This window comes from Vanacampus margaritifer, chromosome 12 (assembly GCF_051991255.1).
Source record: "Vanacampus margaritifer isolate UIUO_Vmar chromosome 12, RoL_Vmar_1.0, whole genome shotgun sequence".
NCBI lineage: Eukaryota > Metazoa > Chordata > Actinopteri > Syngnathiformes > Syngnathidae > Vanacampus > Vanacampus margaritifer.
The window spans coordinates 11,030,497-11,053,496 of record NC_135443.1 but is presented as its reverse complement, the minus strand read 5'-3'; the positions used below and the strand labels follow the sequence as shown (position 1 = coordinate 11,053,496).

The window sequence follows — 23,000 nt, the reverse complement described above, 5'->3', positions numbered from 1 at the left end:
TGTGGGAAATATTAAAAACATAGAAAAGCTGATAGGTGCGGTGTCAAAAAGTCAGGGCTCTTTGTACTCATTTGGGCATTGTTGGAGTATGCATGATGTAAAAAAAAAACCTTTACTATTACCTTTTTAAAACTCCACAATGTATCTTTAACTTGTAGTTTTCCTACTAGTTTGAAAAAACTAGTTTGAATTCTGGGGACAGGAATTAATAAACTTCAGCTTCGACTTCATCCCGTCAGCCCTTTTTTTCTTTTCGGCTGTAAACTGTATGTTGAAATTTGTCACAATGATTGTCCGAAAGGAAAAATTTAAAAACAAAACAAAATGCCATAGATTTACTAACAAGCAACTGTCATCTAGTAGTATCAGTCACAGCAGTTCTATCAGGGTGATGCATTGATTATTTAGTTGGGGCAAAGACTGAACAAGTGACCAGTAGTTAGTATGCAGAAATGTCATTGAGTTACTAATAAGTAGATAGGGGAGTAGCAATACTAAGTATATGTATTGGGCCAATAAAATTGCCATTCAATTTAATTTAATTAAAGGAAACATGCTATAATGGGCTCTATAATGTGATAAGTATCTGCCATTCTGCTGAATTGTCTTTCTATTAAAACTCATTCACTGCCATTGACGGCTGTAGACAACAAAAACAAAAATTCATTTTAACATGTTTTTACTATTGAGGTCATGTGATTAATTACAATTAAAAAAATTAATTGCCTGACGTGATTTAAAAAAAGAAAAGAAAGGATTAAAAATGAGGGGCATGTTAAATTTTAAATTAAATTTTAAAAATTTTTTCATTGTAATTAATCACGTGACTTCACTAGTTAACTCACGATTAATCACAAATTTTATATCTGTTCTAAATGTACAATTAAAAAAATTCTAGGTTTTCATACTCTTGTTAACAAAAGTGGAAAAAATGCTAAACTAATAGAAATAGTTCAAATAAATTTTTGACATCTATAGCCGTCAATGGCAGCGAATGAGTTAAGAACAAAGACCATATTAGGACAGTAAACAGACCTTAAATTTTATATCTAGGATATTGAATAAATGCTTAAACAGCCTTGGATACACAAAGTATACCAATATGGCCGCCTGATGATGTCAAAAGGTTCTGTAGTAACGTTGACCTGCTAGAGAAAAGAAACACTCGAAGTCATTAAATGTCAAGAAAACTGTGTTAATTTCATGGGCTGTCTCAGCGTGCCAGCATAGGTGACAGGAGGGGAGCTGTCCAATATGCAAGTGAAAGGGTCCCCCCCCCCCACCCCCACCCAACACCCCCACCTCCCTCCTCCATCAGCATCCTCGGTGAGAATGAAATAAATAAACAATGAATGGTCCACTCTTCTTGCGCGCGCCTCATCCCATCTCATGCATGGCTGCCAGTAATGGTCTACTGGGTGTCAGCTTTTTATTGGCACGGCACAAAGCAAGTGCCAAGACGCCCCGCCACACGCCGGGCCTGCGGATAAAAGCAAGCAAAATGCCTCAGTGGAGGACAGTGTAGTCATGTTGGGTTGGAACGAGGAAGTGCAGTGGAGAGGGGAGGGACTGAGGGCGCAGCTCCATGGGGCCGCCGCGCTGCGACCTTCTGCACATGGAGCCGGGGACAGTTGGAAGAACTTCATACTGCAAACTCAAGGAATAGCAGGTAAAGTGGCTTACACTAACTTTTCGCTCAGTGACAAGTTGTAGGATGAGGCAAGAGCTCGGCACGGGCACGGTGAGATGCTGCGGAGGGTTTATTTTTGGTTTAGGGGGTATGCACCTGCTGGAAAAAACTGCTGCAGAGTTTGGCTGCAGGTGCATCATCTCATCCCGGCTCACAAGCGCGCTTTTCTCTGTCGTACCCAACACGCTGCACTCCACTAAACACTGCAAATGACACTTTTTTTCCCCGACTCATTTCTTACACAAGTCTCACATAAATTAGAGGAATGTTTGGAGTATTTCATATTTTCCATGAGGATTTTTTCTTTTTGGGAAAAAATACGGATCCATATTTTTTTTAAAATGTTTAATTAAGAAATGTTTTGTTGTTATTTTCCCCCACATTTGATTGCTTATTCAGACATCATCTGTTTTTTCAATTTCTGTTGTAATCACCTGTTGCAAGGGATGTCGAGCGCACAATTGAAGCCTTTAAAATTAATTTACGAATGAATTTTTTTTAAGGAAGTTTTTTTTTTTTAAACATAAATAAGGTGTGAAGTTGAAAATAGATTAGTACGGCTTAAACGGGAACCTTACCATGACTCTTAAAGATGATCCTTGGATAAATACGTGATCATTTCCTGCACGTCTAAGCTTGTTTCACATTCTTATGAAGCTGTTTAAATTGTTAAACAGGAAGAAAAACAGTGCACACATGAACTATTTACAGAAAAGTAAAAGTTTTTTGATATTGCTTTTATTCAAAAAGAAAAAAAGAAAAGGAAAAGACCATCTCAAAACACCCAGGACTGTTCATGTGTTCTGCTTTTTAACTTTTAAAATAGAATTAAGTATGAGTACAGTACATAAATACGTGGTAATTTTACCAATGATGACTTTATGGATCAATTTGAGAAAATATAACACATTTTGTTGAATTTTAATACATATTTAAAAAAAAAAGCAAACAATAATAAAATGAAGTTTATAATACTACAAATTTACTCAAGCAAATATCCGACACAAAAGCAACACTTCCCAATTTTTTTTTTCAGTTTTCCGTCTATTTAAAACTCGGAAGCACACCTGCGCAAATGACTTTTTTGATAGAAAGAAGCAGAAGTGCTGCAAATGTGCGCCTGGTGTGTGCTGTCCGAAGAAGGAGAAGTAGGAGAGGAGCAGCCAGTGCAAGACAGGCAGTTATTAAAATGATTGTACCGTCTGAATAGCAGACTAGTCAAGTGTGTCACATGCAAATGAAGGCAACTTGTCGCCCCCTCGCTTGGCCCCTCAAGAACACATCTGCTAACCTTCTCTACCGGCTGATATCATCCATACATTTCGTAAACTTCTGATGTGATGCTCCTTTTGAACACACGCGAAAAGAGAGGTTACAACATAAAACTTAGCCTTCCAACTTTGAGAGCACCTTAATTACTTTTATTTAAAAAAAAATCTATAGGATAATTTAAAATTGTATTTAACATTTCCAAAGTCACTTTAAATCGGCCTTTTGGCAAATCTCACTGAAAAACTAACACACAAATGACTAGTAGATTTGATCTCAACTGATGATATACTTTATACAAAAGTTCCATTAAACCTTTGATGTATGTCAGTATATTTACATTTACTATATTTATAAAATTGGGAATTGGTTGATGACATATATATATATATATATATATATATATATGTGTGTGTATATATATATATATATATGAACCTTTAATTAATTTTACATATTTTTCAGACAAATTGGTTGATTAATACTATTTATGCCTCATAATTTTATTAAATTAAATTAAATACAAATATAAGTTAAATAACATTCAATATACTGTGTTGACAGTATTGTAAATGTGTGCACATGTGCGTGTGTGTACTTTTCCATTTATTATTTCATTTCATTCATAATTTCTGCCAGTGATGATAACACGGCCATCCGGCGCATCATTTGATAAATGTGCACAATCCATTAAGATCCAATATGAGAACTGTACCAAATATTTTGACTTTGAAAATAATATTTACTTTTAAATATTATTTGAGAGAGGCACATTCATACATAATAAACAGACAGTATGTGTATGTTTATTACTGCAGAAAGAAGTGTGGTAATTCTGGTTACCTTATTTTATACATCTCAATATGATGCATTGCTAAACATTTTTAAATTAATAACTTTGCTGACAATATCAATAGAAGTTGGACTTGACTATCTCTCGAAATTATTGACTTTTAAAAAACATGTGCAGGTGTGCCTTTAATGTTGTGAGTACAGCATTACAATCCTTGCAGTTTATTTGCTATCATAGAAACACACACGTGCAAATATACACACGCACACACGACTGTTTGTGAGCGTCTTTTCGGGTATCCAGAACTCACTGGTGTGGTCCTCGGTATCTGTTAACGGTTTTGCTCTTTCTCATCTCCACCCTTCTTGCTGGTGTAGCTGTTTTGCACCTCTCTATGAGAGGATGAACACCTCCCACGCCCCTCCCCCCCTGCACCCTTTCCGCCAGCACATAAACACTAATGTATAGACGCACGTAACCCCGTGTCAACCCACAAGCCTCTTCCTGCCTCTCCTCACTGACACTCAGACCAAAACTTTTCCAGCACACGCGCACCCACACACACGCACACGCGCAGACTTCCTGACTACCGAGCGCGCGCCATACTTTCCGGACGTCTTTGCAAGTAGGTTTTGGCTGAACGTGGTCCCACCAACGCACCAACCGTGAATCCCCTCGCACCATCTGCCCAGGACGGCGGCGCACGCAACACCCAGGAAATCATCTGCACCAGTGACCTTTGCCCCCCTTCCTCCTCTTAACACTTGGGTGTCTGCACAAGCTCCTGACTTGACTCCGCAAAACGCTGTGCGGTGTTGCGACACACGAGGCCCGGTTGCTTCCCACTATTTGTTCCAAATGTGTGGAGCCATCTGTTAGTGAAACAGGAAGGCACCACTGTAGCTTCCCCTTCTCCCTTGGGTTTGTTTCGCTATTTTCAGGAGCTTCACTTCTCCCTGTGTGGCTGCTTGGACCGGGCAGCGGCCCCAGCGAGGGCTTCTTGAAGTGGCGGAGCTCGGGCCGAGGCTGCCGGGCCCATCTGCTTCAGGCTTGAGGGCCATCCATTATTAATGGGGCCACGAGCGCTAGTGACTCCTCAGATATTCAGCCCTGGCCGAAGGAGCACCCTTGGACTCACTGCCAATAAAGAAAGCTAGGGATGTTCGATACCGCTTTTTTAGACTCTCAGTGATGCTCAAATCTTCAGCACTCACCGATACCGATATCAAGTGCCGATACCATTAGTACTTATGATATTTGAATAGAATTTCCCAAAAAAACAATGACAGACCTTTTTTTTATTATTATTAGTACATATATATCCCAACTACAGCAAATTTTCTTAAAATTTAAGAAAATTAATGGCAATTAATTTTTTTCAATTTTCTCATAAAAGTTCTTTTGCTGGAGCACAATTTATTTTATTATTTTTTAAAAAGATTAAACAAATAATCCAGTGGCCAGAAAAAAGTCCCAGTCAAAATATGTGGTTGTACAATTTATTTTTAAGGAATACAGTGAAGTGCCAAGAATTCAATTCAATACAATATGGCGGGGTGGAGGTTAGCCAAGTTCGGTCCTCGAGAGCCACTATCCAGCCTATTTTCCGTGTCTCCCACCTTCAGCGCAGCTGAATCTAATGATCAGCTCATCAGCAAGCTTTGCAGAAGCCTGGTGACGATCCTGATTATGAGTCAGGTGTGTTAGTGGAGAGAAACATCCACTAACGGTCCTCTTGAGGACCGAACTTGACCACCCCTGCAATAGGGCGTCAAGTAATTTATTAATATCTCCCATGTTAAGAATTCCTCAAGCTGTTTAGTGTGTGATGTTGAATAATATCTTATTTTGAAATCCATGCTTTTAATTTGCTCTGTATAGGAATTAGTATAGATAAAACCCAAAGCGAAATGAAAAAGCCACATTACAAATATAATGTAGTGAGCTCTAATTAGCGTCTGCGAGGGTCGTCACGGCACCGTTCTATTTTTAGCATCACAGTTTGATGACTTTAACAGGCAATTCAGTGCAAGGCAAACGTAAACAAGCCAATTAAACACGCTGATGTTATGTGAGCTACAAACATATATGAACCACAGCATATATGTGATATTATTCATTACTCCGCCGCGTTGAGAAGAACCAGTTGAGGTGGCTCGGGCATCTGGCTCGGATGGATGCCTTCCTGGAGAGGTGTTCCGGGCATGTCCCACCACCGGGAGGCCCCGGGGACGACCCAGGGCACGTTGGAGACACTATGTCTCTCGGCTGGCCTGGGAATGCCATCGGAGGAGCTGGTTGAAGTGGCTGGGGAGAGGGAAATCTGGGCTTCCCTGCTAAAGCTGCTGCCCCACAACCCAACCCTGGATAAGCGGTAGATGATGGATGGATTACTCACAACAAGAGTACTTACTTCTTCTCAGTAACGTATGTTGAAATGCCTCATAAGGAGACACACAGGAAACGAACGAGACGGAACAAAACTTTCGTTCCCCCCCCCAGTCTTTCTGACAGTCCATCCCTAAAGAAAACTTTTCTTTCCACCCTCCTGTTGCATTTGCTCTCTTGACTTCTTCCCCTCGATTGCAATCTATTCCACTGCCGCGATGTCAATCTGACTGACACCCTTGCCTCGCCTCGTCTTATTGCTCCTCTTTTGGGTCGTGAATGCGACCGCGTCTGCGCCGAGCCCTGCGGACTCAGCCATGCGTGTTTAGTAAATTAGAGAGAACATGAGCGTTGATCAGCTGAGCACGGCAAGCACCCGCATCCTCAGTGACCTGGGGCCAGTTAATTTTCTGCTTAATTTTGCCGCGGTCACTTTGCATTTTTTAGATGATTACGTGGCAGGAAATTAACAATAAATAACAAATGTGGTGTGAAAGGCTGTTCCCGGCACGCCCGCGTGATATCGGCGGGCCCATCAGCTCAAGCCGGGCCGCTCTCTGATCTCAGACTCTGTCAGACTTGTAATGAAATTGTCTGTAATTCTTTGCAAAGTAATGTGGGCGACAGTGATCTCAGCGAGGTGACATAGCGAGAGTGCACCCTTTACCCCGCTCCGGCTTTGTGTAATGTTTCCTCTGCCTACTCTTGATTAAATGTACATACTCTTACATCTCAATCTGTCCCCCCCCCCCATTAGAGTACTTGCACCGCATGGAGACAGAGGAGGACCAGGAAATGGCCCCAATGCCAGGTAAGAGACTGCTACGTGATTGAGCAGTAACGTACAACGAGCGGCTTTCAAAGCACCACAAGGTCATTTGAGTCGGAGCGAGGCGTTGGTGAGTGACGGGCTCTTTCTGATGTTGTCACGCCAGGCCGAGACAGCCCCCCTGCCAACGAAGCGGCCGAGGAGCCCATGGCTGTCCCAGAGGACCTGTCAGCAAGCTCCACCCACCAACAGCACAACAGAGGGGATAAAGGTATAACCAAGCTACGTCTTACACAAATCAGTTTGCGTGATCTTATCGTGCTTGCGTGGGTTTTGTCCAATTTTCTTAACTGAGGTTACTTGGGCAGCATTTCTGTCTCACAGTTCTGAGGTTACGGGTTCTCAACTCTGGCCTTCTTTTGTGGCGTTTATTTCAATGTATCGGTACAGATTCCAGCATCAGTCGCTCTCTTGTGGCCGTTTTATGAACACACATGCCTGAAGGATGCCCATCAAGATTTTTTACTTATTTAATTACATTGATTTTGTTGGGTGTTCCATACAAAGTATATATTTTATGACCACATAAAAAAATATTTATTATTCATACGTTTCCCATTTATTTCAAGCTAATTTAAGGAAAAATGCTATATTGGGAGATATAGGGCTTTCTTTAAAATTGTCTGTCATTGTTCATTGTTTTCTGAAGGAAATTTCATGTGTCAAAGTATTAGTGGCATTAAGAATCATATATATATATATATATATATATATATATATATATATATATATATATATATTATGGGTGTCAGTCAATTAATTTTTTTAATGGTAATTAATCACATGACTTCAATAATTAACTCATGATTATTTGCAAATATATATATATATATAGATATATAATGGGTGTCAGTCAATTAATTTTTTTAATTGTAATTAATCACATGACTTCAATGATTAACTCATGATTATTTGCAAATAAATCACACATTATATATCTGGTTTTAATGTACAATAAAATAAAAACTACAATCCTCCCACCCACCCAGTTTTTTATACTCTTGGTAACATAAAAATGAAAAAACATGTTAACATATTACAAATATGGTCGTATCTTTTAGTTCATTGATAAAAGTTTTCTTTAAGTTAAAATTAAAAAGTTGTTCTGCACTGGGAAAAAAAAAAAGCGTGTGAGACATTGATATGTGTTGAGGTCATTTTTCTACCAGCAGATGGCATTTAATGTTGGACATTGAGACCGTACAGTGCAAGGGGCGGACGCTAATCAAGCGTTTAAAAAAAATAAAGGAAAATTTTAATTAACTCGATATTAACCCAATCCATAATCCCTAATATATATATATATATATATATATATATATATATATATATATATATATATATGTATATATGTGTGTGTGTGTGTGTTCCAATTATTTTATTTAAATTTCCAGATATTTCACTGTGTGCCTTATAAAGGATTAAACAGTAATGTAATCAATCCCAAAGCAGCAATTAAATTAAACTCATGTCAGCCTCAAAAGAGTTACATATATTTTTCTTCCCCAACATAACCCTCTGCACATCAAGTGAGAAATATTTGCAGCTTCTAAACCCCTGGATCAATTACAGTGCCTAAAAAGAGTGGAATGGATGCATTTAGGTCATTGGCAAAAAAAAAAAAAAACTACTTCTGATCCATGGCATGTAATTAACAAGCAAAATCTTAAGGAATAGCTAATGTGGCCTTGATTTGAATGTGTCAACATCAAGCCAGGGAATATCACGGTGAAGCTAAGGATGCTCGGGAGTTCCCATCTGTGCTGTATATTTACCTAAAATGGCCGCAGTAGCAATGTAGAGCAAATGTTTAAAATGTGGAATTTTTGTGGGGCTTTGAACAAGGCATATTATCGACTTCATTGAATCGATGCAGTCATCATCATCACATATTCTGCCAACGTGTGAGTGTAAATTGACCTGTAATGACACAGACTGGGATCGGCTCCCGCTCAACCGTGACCGGATAAGCAGTAGAACATGGATAGACGTTCAATCAAAAATTACATTCAGTTTACATTCATCATGACGCAAGACAGACTTCTCTCTCCGATCTGTGTTTTTCCACTCATCCAGATAACGGCAAAGATTAGCAGCGCGCAATGAGAAATGAAAAGCGAGAGGAAACTGAAATAGGATGTGTAAGAGTTTCCTCAGAATCAAGTTGCCGTCAGGCGGTTTCAACACTCCGGGAGATAAAGAGTTCAGGAGCCAAGGCCAACTTGCTTGAGAGGGTCATTGCGCACCTGCACACGCGCAACATTTATATCATAATTAATCTAGAGCGGCTGGTTGACATTGAGCAAAATAAAACACAAAACGAATGTGAACGTGTTGTAGTTGGATGTCAGTATAAAGCAGTGTAAGCATATTTGTGTCTGTTAGTTTTTCTCAATCTTAAATAATACCAGTACTTGGTTTTTATTGGCATTTTCAGCATTAATCAGGTGTTTATTTAAAAAAAAAAAGTGCTTATCTAATTTAGGGCTAATGAACATATTGGATCCCATTTGATCAGCACTGAAGGAATTTGTGTCCAAAGTTGAAAAGAAGCGACCTGATAGGCAACGTACACAGTCAGATATTGTTCACATATTTTAATGTAAAAACTAAAGTTTAAAGGTAAAAGTGTGCTGTTTGTGTTTTGGACGTGCCAGTTGCTGTAGTTGAGCACACGATTCCACTACCTTGCACACAGCCTTGTAACAGGAACCCCCGGCAGGCTCAGTGTGTGTTTCCACACAGCAGACAAGAACACTTGCTATCTAACTTCCCATATCTGCTATCTATCAACACCAAAATGTGCCAATTACTTCTGCCACCGGACCTGCTTCTCCTTTGTTTGCAAATCAAGGATAGTGTTTATCCACATCGACACGCCTGCGTTTTTATTGCGATGTGCTTTTGTTTGTCTACCGTGGCTTTGTGACACCAGCTTCCCAAAACAAGCAAATCAGGATATGTGACTGAGACAAACATGATATAAAGTCAAAAAGTCTTCTTCCTATTCCCGGTTGGTTTGCAACTTCCTCATGTCCATGAGCAGTTGGGCGCAGTCCGACGTTCGAAGTGAGCTCAATTGGCCGCTCGCACGCAACGACTACAACACAAACGTATTAAAGGAGAATTGGAAGAATTTGAGGTTTTTGACAAGAATTTTAATTGTTATCTTTTTCAAAAAATAGCGATTTCGATGATTTAAAGACAAACAAAAAGAATTGGAGGTATTAAAGGACACTTTGAGCTTATTAGCAAACAAAATTCCACCATAGCTTTAATTAGGGCTGGGTTTAAAAAAATAATAATAATAATAATTGATATCAAATTGATTTTCATTTTTGATCCTGATATTGATTCATAAAAGCATAAATTAATTATTTTAATATCTCCTTTTCCCCATAAAAATCATAAGAAAATAGAATTTTAAAGGCCATATTTTTGTATCTTACTTTTTTCATGAAATTTACTGTATTTAAGTATTTTCTTTAATTTATGATAGACCTGACTTATTACACTTAAGAATGTCTTTAAATTTATATTTCTAATTATTGAATTAGAATTATGAAAATATTTTCATCTCATCCTTGCTGATGTCAATGTTTGTATAACATTTAAGTGATTATAACCCCTGTTAATTTCATTAATAAACTAAGCCATTTAACCAATTACTGCCTTTTTTTTATTATGTCCTTGACCTTTAAGAAGAATTGATGTTCCATAATTAATCAATGTCGGATTGAATTAAAGTGAATCAAATTGAATTGGCGCGGCACGGTGGCTGATTGGTTAGCACATGCGCCTCCCAGTGCAGAGGACGTGAGATCGAGTCCGGGCTTCGGCCTTCCTGAGTGGCGTTTGCGTGTTCTCTCCGTGCTTGCGTGGGTTTTTTCCGGGTGCTCCGGTTTCCTCCCACATTCCAAAGACATGCATGGCGGGTTGATTGGACACTCCAAATTGTCCATAGGTGTGATTGTTCGTCTTTGTGTGCCCTGCAATTGGCTACCCCGCCTTCTGCCCGAAGCCAGCTGGGATAGGCTCCAGCAACCCCTGCGACCCTTGTGAGGACAAGCGGTTAAGAAAATGGATAGATGGATGGAAATTGAATTGGAAAAAAAAAATCTGAATTGAATCGTACTGAACTCTTGTGAATCAAAATCGAATCGATTGAGGAAATTAGAACGAATACCCAGCCCTAGTTTTAATCACTGTATAAGCAATTGTTACCGTAGCAACGCAGATAAATAATATTATTGGAGTTTGTTATTAATCAGCTGGAATTGTGAACAGATTTATTTACATTATTAGGCTTGCTACTTGAATGGATTGAGAAAGTGAAAGTGAAATATCCCAGTCAAAATGTTTCATATATATATATAAAATAAAACACATCATTACATTAATGTGACTCCTGATTTTGTTAGGTTTGAATCCCTCCAAACAAAAAAATGACATCATAAGTTGTCCCCTTTGCTTTTGTCTTTTCTACTCATCAGAAGACTACCAAATTTGAGAGCAACTTCCTGCAGACATACAAAAGTTGAAGGAGTTGAAATAACAATACGTGAGGGCCAAGCAAACAGTAGCGTGAAAAGAAAAAGAAAAAGAAAAGTCAACCTGTTTCAGTTGCATGTTGTTTTACAATTCCTTTCCCAAGCTTCCCTTTCTGTCACTTCTCCATAATTCTTGCTATTTCAGTTAGACAGGCCCTCTTTCTGAAGCTTCCCCTTTTTCCATGGATTCCAAACTGTTTCACGATGTCTACTTCTTCCTCTTCGCTTGTTAAAGCACAAAGCGTGGGGAAATCAGGCTGTGAACACGACACGCAAACCGCAGCTTGCATGATCAGTCTGTCAATTCTCTTCAGTTTTTTTTTTTTTGGTGGGAAAGGAGGAGAAGGTTGCTCATACATGCGACGGGGACTTCTCTTTTCTGGGAACACAGATTAAATAAAGGATGTCGTCCTGCGGGCACAAATGTACGAAATTGCAAATTCTGCCTGATTGAAACGAAGATGAAAACTAGCGTGTATGTTTATCATACGCTGTCACCGCTGTAGTCCTTCATTTCACACGACTTCCTGTGTCTCTGTTTCCTGTTTATCTCGCTGTCATTTGTTTCACCAAAGTATGATGGTGTGCGATGATCTCATCTACTTGACATCCTCAGAAACACAGCATGTATCTTTCCCACCTTTGCTTCACTATTGCAGTACTGAATGTTTCACATGGAACGTTCAATTGCCGAAATGATGAGTGTCAAGTGAGGTAAATATTTAAATGTGTATATTTTTATCATTTAAGAAGTTTTCACTGTAAGTAGCACAATACGCTTTTTCTTACAAAGCTTTCCAAGAAGGTATTTTAACTTAACACAGCTATTCCAATTTACAAAGAGAATCACATTTTAAAGAGGAACATTCTCGAGTATGCTCTTAGAAAGGCCGCACTCTGCGGTCTTCATATGAAAAACCGCCACTTTTTGTCTTCTTCTTCTTCTTCTAAAGCAGATGAAAGAAAGAAGCATAGTCAGAAGTACGGAAGTACGTAGAGAACCGTAGTCACGACAACTTCGGTTGCACACTGGTTTTTAGTTTCCCGTTTAATGGCCAAGGCACTTGGGGTGAGAATAGCTCCTTGCTCAAGGGCATCACATCTTGACATTCAGATTCAGATTCAGAATCATTTATTGACCCCTAAAATTGCAAGTCCTCCTGTCTAAGAAACATAAAAACAACAATGACCAACAGTAGGAGACGGAATGGGAAGCCTGGCAGGTCGCCTTTGAGATTCTTAGATGTGTAAAAAAGAAGAAGAAAATAATAATAATAACAAGGCTCTAGTTCTGCTCCTTATACCCATTTTGGCAGGGAGCGCGTTACCGCGTTTCTACCACTAGAGCCGGGAGCGCTGTTGCGCTTTTCTACCTTTAAAGGCGAGAAAGCGGATACATCATTTTGTTTTGTTTTGGCCAATTCTCAGTCACTTAGCGGATGAAATGCATCAGAATATACACGTGAGGGTGACCTGGGCATCGCAGTATTTCCTGGAATTTTATTTGGGCTTTCATGGCTGACGCAAATTCGCGGGAGTTATGAAATAAATGACTGCAGTGATAGACGACGCGCTGAGGGCTTTGAACTAGTGGAACCAGTTGACAATAATAAATTGTTAAGACATATCTTTGTAGACAATGACAATGTCTAAGATTTCGGCGGCTTTGAAATGGAATAGAGGACGAATTCCCCGAGGTTAATACAATGGCGCCCCAGTGTTGAAGGTAGATATACCCGCAGATGCTACACTCTTGTTACGTTTTTACTGAAGAACCAATATCTACGGTGACCCGAGCCAACACACTCGGGCTGGGCCAAAAACGTCAGTGGTCTCACGTGAGATGAAAATGGCTATTTATGTATGGGGTTCACACATTATTATATATTTTTTTAATCATTAAACGTCACACAAGGAAATAAAATAACAATAAATAATATACAATAATTCAAACAAAAAATATGAGTGAAAAGTCTGTATTATTCACACATTATTTTGTTTGTTTTATTGAATTTCTTTGTATAAATGTTATTGATTTTAAAAAAAATATTGAAGGTTTATAATAATAAACTTAGGTTTGTGAGAAAGCCAGAGGTGCTTATTTTTGGAATTATGTTTCTATCTGCTTCAGGCATTAACAATATTGTTGAATTTCCAGGAAAACTTCAGGTTTTCTGAGTGTTTCCAAAGTCACCCATTGGTTTTAGAGGCATGTTTTGCCAGGTGCTTCAGGCCTTAAAGGATTAAGGGGGCACAATATGAACCTGGAAAAAAATAAAATAATTTAACCTTTATTTAACCAGGTTGGTCCTGTTGATATTAAAAAAACTATTTTTCAAGAGAGACCTGGCCAAGACAGGCAGCAGCAAAAGTACACAAAGTTACAGACAAAGTTACAGACTTGCAGTACAAAGTACAAAATTATGGCGGGGGGGTTGTGACAACCCAAATACCCTGTCCAGCAGCCATACAGCCTTTACAAGGTGAGCTCATCCGCAGCGCACCAGGGACGTCACACGAGAGGCGGTGATAATAGGATATCCCAGCCGCCACGCCAAAACATATCGTCTTGTTGCCATGGAGACAGCCTCGGCAGGCGGTCCACATCATACACCTCCAAATTTTGCCATAGTTCTGATTTGCTATTGTTTTGGTGTTTGTGTACTTCCCGAATCAATGTATTTAGATGATGGCAGGCTTGCAATGACAGGACTATTCCAAAAAATATTTGCTCCTAATGTAATCACATGGGCAGACATTTGATTCATATTAGCTTTTAACCACAGATCGCTCATGGGGGCTTATTGGAATCTGGGATTATCTGAATTCCATATGGGTCAATGCAGAAAGAAAATGGAATGGGGTCCCTTTTACAATGGAAAGTAAATGCAGTGTTCCGCAACTTACAGTTCCGTCTATTCACACTGATTATGAATTCTGATCTCATAACAGAGAGAACAAGTTGAACGTTCCCAGACCAGGTAAAGGTGACAAACGGTAGCTTTATCTTTTCATATGTAACACAAAACCAATTTCACTTCACACTACTAGACTGCCCATCTCTCGTTCTATACATCATGACAGAATCTTGCTCTTCTTCTAAACCGTGGCCCTTCCCCTCCCCCTGCCCTCTTTTCCAGCCTGTAACATTAAAGTTGAGGCTCGCAGTGATGAGGAGAATGGGCTGTCCTGTGACATGAATGGCACGGAGGAGGAGGAGGAGTGCGCGGAAGACTTGCGCGTGATCGATGCCTCGGGGGCCAAGGTGAACGGCTCACAGCCGAGTCCCGAAGCCAAGGTCTTCTCCTCGGCTGGCGGCATCCGGCTGTCCAACGGGAAGCTCAAGTGCGATATCTGCGGGATAGTTTGTATTGGCCCCAATGTGTTGATGGTTCACAAGCGAAGCCACACTGGTAAGCCACCCGCAATACATCACGACCTCCATATGTACCCATGTTCAATGTTAGTACACAGCAAATCGGTCAGTGTCAAATTGATGCAGTAAGCAGTGTTATTTTAACACTGTCAGAGTAAATGTGCTTGAGTGTTGGGTGTAACCTGAATAGCACTACCTTGAGTGTTAAATTGACCACGCCCTCATTTCCGGTGAAGGAGAAACTTGCTGCTTGCGCTGTCGACATTTCGGTAGCGGTACATCCAGTTGTTTTTGTTGGGGCGGCATGGCTCAGTGGTAGAGTAGTTGTCTCCCGAGCCTGAGAGCATGGATTGCATCCCAGGCCAATGTGACAATGTTAAAGCATCCTTGAAAAAGTTACTGGACCACCAGTTGCTCCTGATACCCTGTCATCAATTGACAAAATGAAAATCCTTGTAACATTAATTAGTTAGGTACCATTTACGGGAGTATAGTGTAGTTTGAGTAAAATTTTTGACACTGACTCTAGTGCAATACACTCATAAGTGGAGAACCCACGGGGTCAAATTTGGCCCCTATAAATTCTGCTACTCAAATAACAAAGACCCTTTTTTTCCAGCAGTGATTTTGTCCCTGTGTTCTTGTTTCCATTGGCCAAAGTGTGTTTGTACATTCAAAATCCAGTTCTAAAATGCAACAAATAAAACAAAACAATTATATTGTTCAATGTAGCTGTGTGTTTGATTGATTATTTTCTTAGATTCTAAATAGTTTACTGACAGTTTTTGTTATTCAGATTTTTCGAAATGATACCCCTAAATCCCAAAAGGGTCAAATTTCGCCCTAATCCTAAATTAGGGAATAAAGGGTTAAAATTGAAAAAACATATATTTTGGTGCTCAGTGAATTTACAGCAGTCATTTAATGTATAATTCATAATTTTCCAAAGAAAGAACGATTTTCTTGGGTTCTCCAGGGTTAAACACCAGAGTTAAGCGTAGTTTGGCAGAATTAAATGTTTAAAACTAACACTAGTATAGAGTGCTTTCAACACAACTCATTGTTTACCAGTGTAGATTTTTAACACTATACAGTGTTGGAGTAACACTGTGTGAAAAAAAAAAAACACTCATTGGTGTGGACGCATATAAACACTTTTCTAGTGTTAGATTTAACATTCTTGGTTTTAATGTGGTGATTTTGCTGTGTATGAGAGGATGGAAAGTGGCATCGTCTAATGCAGGGGTGTGAAACATACGGCCCGCGTTCTAGATCAGGCCCGCAAGGGGGGGGGGGTTAATCCGGCCCATGAGTTGATTTTGTAAACTAAAAATAATAAATGTAAAGTCGGACCAATTAATCAGCCAGCCGCAATCAAAACATATAAAGTCGTAATTTCAAAAGCAGTCCTCAGCTGAGCAATGCAACTTCGTCCTGGATGTCATTATTTTACACATAACCAAAAGTTACGGTTTGTTTTAAAATTGTAACGACCTGTAACTTCATTAACTGCGCCACACAATGCATTCTGGGAACAATATATATGCAAAACAGGTAAATTTAAAACATCCATTTTCATTTGTGTTATTTTTTGGAAAAATATGATTACAGTTGAGTTCCATAATTGAGTGCTGGCCCACTAATAGCGAAAATCTGTGTATAATTGATGGCAATTGTTTTTATGTTATATATCATATTTTACCAATCCGGCCCACTTGGTAGTATATTTTCCTCCTGAGCTATTAAGAATTTGACACCCCCGGTCTAATGTTTAGAAGACTTCTTAAATGAAGACATTAAAACGTCCGTCTTCTTACTTTTTTGGCATGAAAGTCACTCTAGAACTTGGCTTGTGTCTTTTTGTGCATTTGTACAAACGATAATGATACTGATAATAATTGTAGTTGGGTTGTGTGCATGCAGATATGTCCTATCATGTATGAAATCACCATTAGCATGCTCAAAAAAAAGAACCGACTAACATCACGTGACAAATAAACAGCAATTTATGACATTGTTGTGCAATCAAGCAGTGAAAATAATCTAAACAAAAAAAACTTTCCCCAGTTGAGCAAAAAAGAAAAAAAGAAAGTCTCCCTATGCGGCAATTAAATGGGATCTCTGTGCAGTCACAAATATATCTAGCTATTAAAAGTTTTTCAAAAATTGTGAATTGATATTCTATCATAATGAACCCAACCCAGTGGTGGGGAACATTTCTGAAAAAGGCACTTAACTGTCATGCTGTAGAAACTAATGACACCCAAAATGGAATAAAGGAACAGTAGACTAATGTAAATGAAAGTACAATAAAGGATATAATGAAGTGCCTCCTATTTGAATAGAAAATATTCTGTGGTTGAGTCTTTGCTCCTGAAATGCATTTTTAATGAATTTCCCCTTTTTGATATTTTTGCTGCTTCACTGGTGACTCTTATTTTATTGAGGTGGAGGCTTTGAAAAAAAGCCACATTAAAAGCTTCTCACAGAATGCCACAACACTCGGGGAGGCTGGATATTGGTTTATTCCAGGAGCGCTGATCAGGAAGACTGGCTCTCAACACAAAGTGTTTCCTTCACTTTATTCAAATGAGGCTGAATTTGCATCGTGATGTGCTGCTCTTATTTTAGAGACGAAGAAGAGGAAAAAATGAGATTTTCAGATCAAATTGACCCAGGCAATGGTGCATTACGGAACTGCCAGGCTGAGTCTGAGAGGCTCTTGTTCGATCAGAGCACGGGGAGTTGATGGGGCAGGGGGGAGCATGAGGAGATGGGGCGTCACTGTGGAACACCCCCACACAGTCCGCCCCTGAGCCGCTCCATTATCTCACTTGTTCTCCTTCCTCCAATGTTTGTAAAGTGACCCCACATTCCCGCTTACTCTTTTAGCCCGTGCTCAAGTCCTAGTAAAAAAAATAAATAAAATATGTTGCAACTTTTGTTGCTCATTGCTTCAGGCAGCCACTTGACAGTATTTTGCATGTTGTGTTCTTGCTCTCAGGAGAACGTCCCTTCCAGTGCAGCCAATGCGGTGCTTCTTTCACCCAGAAGGGCAACCTGCTGCGGCACATCAAGCTCCACTCCGGAGAGAAACCTTTCAAGTGTCACCTTTGCAGCTACGCCTGCCGCAGGAGGGATGCGCTCACCGGACACCTGCGCACACACTCTGGTGAGTAACGCAAAAGGAGAATGAATATTATCTTTTTATTCTAGAACCTACACCATAGCTTCCAAATTCCAATATTGTTATTCAGAGGAGTCACCTCATTTACTTTTATGGTAATTTAAAGTAACTTTTTTTTCCAAACCTCGGTAATTGCCAGTTTTGAAGAACTAGAAAATTAAAAGTGATCAGAATAATATTCATTAATTTCATGCCATTTAAGAATTTATTTATTTAAATTTATTTGGGCGTTCTATACAAAATATGTATTTTATGAACAAATGGAAAAAGACAATTGAAAATGACCATTTATATCTTGCAATTTTAAGGGAAAATGCTTTATTGTGATATACAGGTCTAGTTTTTAAATTATATGTCATTGTTTTTTTGGGGGGATTTAAATGTATACAAAGTACTTGTGGTATTGATACTTGGTATCGGTGACTATTCAAGAGTTGAGTACTTGCTGTCTGATATCAAGCCAAATCAAATATCAAATATCCTTAATATATGCTTTCAATATACAGTATATATATATATATATATATATATATATATATATATATATATATATATATATATATATATATATATATATATATATATATATATGTGTGTTTGGGCATTTTCTGCACTTATTCAGTCAGTCACTACACATTTGACTTTGTGGTTTATGCTTAACATAAAAGTCCATAGTATAGTAAAGATGTAATAAAATAAAATAAAACATGTTTATTGGTCTACCTGCAGTTAATAAAAATAAATGAAACATGCTAAATTTAGACTGCTCAATTTACTTGAAAAAGACAGCAGCTATAGCATCCATGAAAAATTAAATGTCTATAATGAATTGTTAGACTTTTAGACTCGATCACTTTCTACTGTATCATGAAAATTAGAAAGACAAGCCAGAATCCGTTTGTTTTTATTGCTGTGGTTGATCAAATGTTTTGTTTGTTGTTGTTTTATTTTAGTTGGAAAACCCCACAAGTGTGCTTACTGTGGGCGGAGTTACAAGCAGCGCAGCTCTCTGGAGGAGCACAAAGAGCGATGTCACAACTACCTCCAGTGCATGGGCCTACAGAACAGCATTTACACAGGTTGGTGCCTCGTGTATGCATTCCCTTTCTCTATTATATTCTATATTACTATTAAGATTGATGAACTATTTCATTTCATTTAATCAGCACATCACAGTATAGAAACAGCAATAGGTCAGGTTGTACTGCATATATATATATATATATATATATATATATATATATATATATATATATATGGGGACCACATTTTTTTCAAATTAAAAACCTAGACACTACAATTTCGCTAAAATCAAATATACAATACATTCTCACCAAGAACTATTTAAAAAAAATAAAAAAATGCTAGTCAATCTGTTGACCCACAGTTGTGTATTACTATTTATTTCAATCACTATGCTAAATGCTATCTTGGTTAACAGGCACTCACTGTTATCCAACCTCACGGTCCCTCATTGTAACATTTTGGACTTTTTGGAGACGGAAGCAGGAAGTAGTTCTCGTATGATGCAAACATGAATGTGAAAGTAAATAGGAAGGAATTTAACAGTTAAAATTATTTTTATTATATGAATTGCTATAATAAATGTGTGAATTATAAACACACGGCCCCCCAAAATTGGCTTTCTCCAAAAAATAAAAAATAAATGGGACACCGGGATGAAACGTGACGTATAAGGGACGTTGATGAAAATAGTGCTGAAATCAGCAGAAAACAAAAACTAAACAAAGCAGTCCTCCTACACTAGTAGCCCACATCACTTTTCAACCATCGGTAACTATTTTGACTCTAAAACCTCCTTCTCTGTCTTGCTTTCCAGTAGTAAAGGAAGAAAGCAGCCAGAATGAACAGAGGGAAGACTTAAGCCAGACGGGATCTGACAGAGCCTTGGTGCTAGACAGGCTAGCTAATAATGTAGCTAAGCGTAAGAGCACTATGCCACAGAAGTTTGTGGGTAAGGGCTGAAATCTGCTTCCTTTGTGTCAATACCTTTACAATAAATTTAGCTTCATGATAAGTTTGTAAATTGTTTATGAATTGCTAGTATTTTTATCTAAATATCACATGTGCTTTAAGAAGTAATATTAGCATAACCCACTGCTAGCTCATCGAAAGCGCTACTATTTAGCACCTTTGCTTGCTGTTAAATGGTAGCAGCTCATGAAAAGTCACTTCAGACTTGCTCAGACACTGAACAGACCCAGACTCATTCTCACCAGTTTGAACCTGACGCACAATCAGTTCACACTTTTTGCTGTGCTATTAAAATGGAATGGAATGGTAATGTGAGAGAATGACTAAAACAACACGCACAACAATAACTTAGCTCAAGATGTGCTGTCATAGTCTGTAGGTGATATTTTTTTGCGTTTGTGACAAGCAACGTGCGTGTGTTTCCCCAGGTGAAAAGCGCCTGTCAGACCTCTCCTACGATGCAGCACCAGGCGAGCTGATTCAGCCCCACGTCATCGACCAGGCCATCAACAGCGCCATCAGCTACCTTGGGGCAGAGTCGCTCCGGCCCCTGGTCCAGCCCTCGCCGGCCTCGTCTTCTGACGTGGGCATGGGCTCCATCTACCAGCTGCACAAGGCGACCCCAGAGGCCCAATCGGGAACAGGCCAAGGCCTGTCAGCCAAGGACAGCGCGGCCGAGAACCTGCTTCTGCTCTCCAAGTCCAAATCCGCCTCCAGCGAGAAGGACGGCTCTCCGAGCCACAGCGGCCAAGACTCCACCGACACGGAGAGCAACAGCGGCGACCGAGCGGGCGGGGCGGCCCCCGGCCTCATCTACCTGACCAACCACATCACTTCGGGGGTGCGGAACGGCGCGCTGCCCCGCGTGAAGGAGGAGCAGCAGCGACAGTACGAGGCCATCCGGGCCAGCATGGAGATGGCGTCGGAGGGCTTCAAGGTGATGACGGCGGACGGCGAGCAGGTGAGGGCGTACAGGTGTGAACATTGCCGCGTCCTCTTCCTGGATCACGTCATGTACACCATTCACATGGGCTGCCACGGCTTCAGAGACCCCTTTGAATGCAATCTCTGTGGCCATCGCAGTCAAGACCGATATGAGTTCTCTTCGCACATTACACGGGGGGAACATCGCTACTGATGACCCCAACACACACATGCACACATTTAAAATGATTGCCTAGAAGTGCATAAATGATGTGTGAAAGTGGGATTTTATACAGTGTGCATGTTTGTTGAATCCGCCATCTGAATCTCATGAGAACATTTTAAACTTGTGTAAAAAAAAAAAAAAAAAAGTTCAGTAAAGACAAAAATGGCAAAATGTGCCTATAAACAATCTTACAATATGTAAATGTTCTTATGTTCATTGTGTGTATGTATGGAACATTTTTTTTCCTGATAACCGAGCAGCAACTTTATTTTTTTTGTTTTTGACTAAAGAAAAAAAAAACATCTGTGTATTTACAGGCGTGACCACTGATGGAAATGCAAGCTACCGTAATTATCTGTACAATCGATCAAAAATGTCATTGTAGATAATGCAACTCTTCATCAAGTTCATTTTATAACAGCCCTCATCTTATTTATATTACTTTTACTTACACATTTGGTTTTTTTTTGTATTTATTACAGTGATTGGTGTTTGTCAATAGAATAGTTGCCACTCCTCCTGTTCAACTGTATTAAAAGTGTTTCATGGCAAAAACATGACTGCTGCTGAAAGGCAAAGGCGAAGAAAATGTACTGGAAATTTCTTTCATTTCTGTCCAATTAGAATTGTTTTGTCACAAGATTCAAGCGTTTTGAGGCTTACTAAATATCAATAAAGGATATTTTATATAAGCAGAAATAATGTTGAATTATTTTGTTTTCCAGAAATTGAAATTTGAGCATTCATTTTTTGGGGGTTTCCAGGGCTCCACACTAACTTTTATTTATTTATTTAATGATTTTTTTTTTTTAACTATAGCAGTACAGTACTCCTTAACCTGACATTTTTGAGCCACAAGTAGAAAATTTACGGGAGACACACTATTTACTAAAATATTCATCCCACTCATCTTCACTACATTACTGGTAAATGGATTGAAGTGTGGAGCAGAAATTTGTCAGCAGAAAAAATATATATATTTAAGAATAGTAATTATTAGTAATACTTTTCTTTAGACTTTTGTTACATAAAATTTCCCCCAAAAACAATGACCTTTATATCCCAATATAACAGGTTCCCTAAAATTGCATGAAATTGATGCCAATTTTCTATTCAGAACAGTAGACCTTCCAGACTCTCATTTTTTCTGCTGGGCAAAATGTCTTTATTTGTGCTGATTTTAACTCCCCCCCCCCCCCACATAAGAACAACATGAAAATGTTTTTGGGTCGTTATCTCATGTTTTTAGTTGTTATACGCCAGGATAATATGGCTGTAACGTGCCGTAAACTTATAAACATTTTCAACATGAACATCATGCAAATCAGCTTGCGATTGTGATTGGTTATGTAAGATCCAATCATGAAGTAGAGACGTTGACATCATCCAAAGTATGCCTTTCATTGGTTTAGACATGCGAATTCATTCATCACGACACCAGGGACAGGGTTCGAAGCACTACGCCTGTCTTTGGAGAACTACTCAGCAACGGGGTTGTGATGTGACAGCATCGTTCCAGACAGTCGCAGTGTGATTTAGCAGAAGCGGGAAGCAGCTGTGGCCCGCAACGAGGCCCCACGCTTGACTGGGATCGGGGGGGGGGGGGGGCATTTGCATGAGAGGGCAAATCCAGCAAGCCCTGCTACACAATTCCACATCTCACTTCCCCCTTTATCTTAAAATACTCTCTTAACTTTCGTGTACTAAGGAGTTGCAGAAGTGTGCACACCCTCTTTATAATTGGGCTTGTGACTATGTTCTGAATTAACATTC

The 23,000-nt window shown here is 39.3% G+C and overlaps 1 protein-coding gene across 1 annotated transcript; it reads left to right on the top strand.

Annotated features, from left to right (window-relative positions):
- The first annotated feature begins 1,375 nt into the window (after positions 1-1,375).
- Positions 1,376-21,926, top strand: ikzf1 (IKAROS family zinc finger 1 (Ikaros)). The gene is given in 10 exon segments (XM_077582800.1): positions 1,376-1,426; positions 1,428-1,456; positions 1,458-1,669; positions 6,898-6,951; positions 7,076-7,180; positions 14,660-14,932; positions 17,900-18,067; positions 19,036-19,161; positions 19,923-20,057; positions 20,506-21,926. Coding segments are annotated over 10 exon segments (1,845 nt in total). The 5' UTR covers positions 1,376-1,393; the 3' UTR covers positions 21,216-21,926.
- Positions 21,927-23,000: the final 1,074 nt, after the last annotated feature.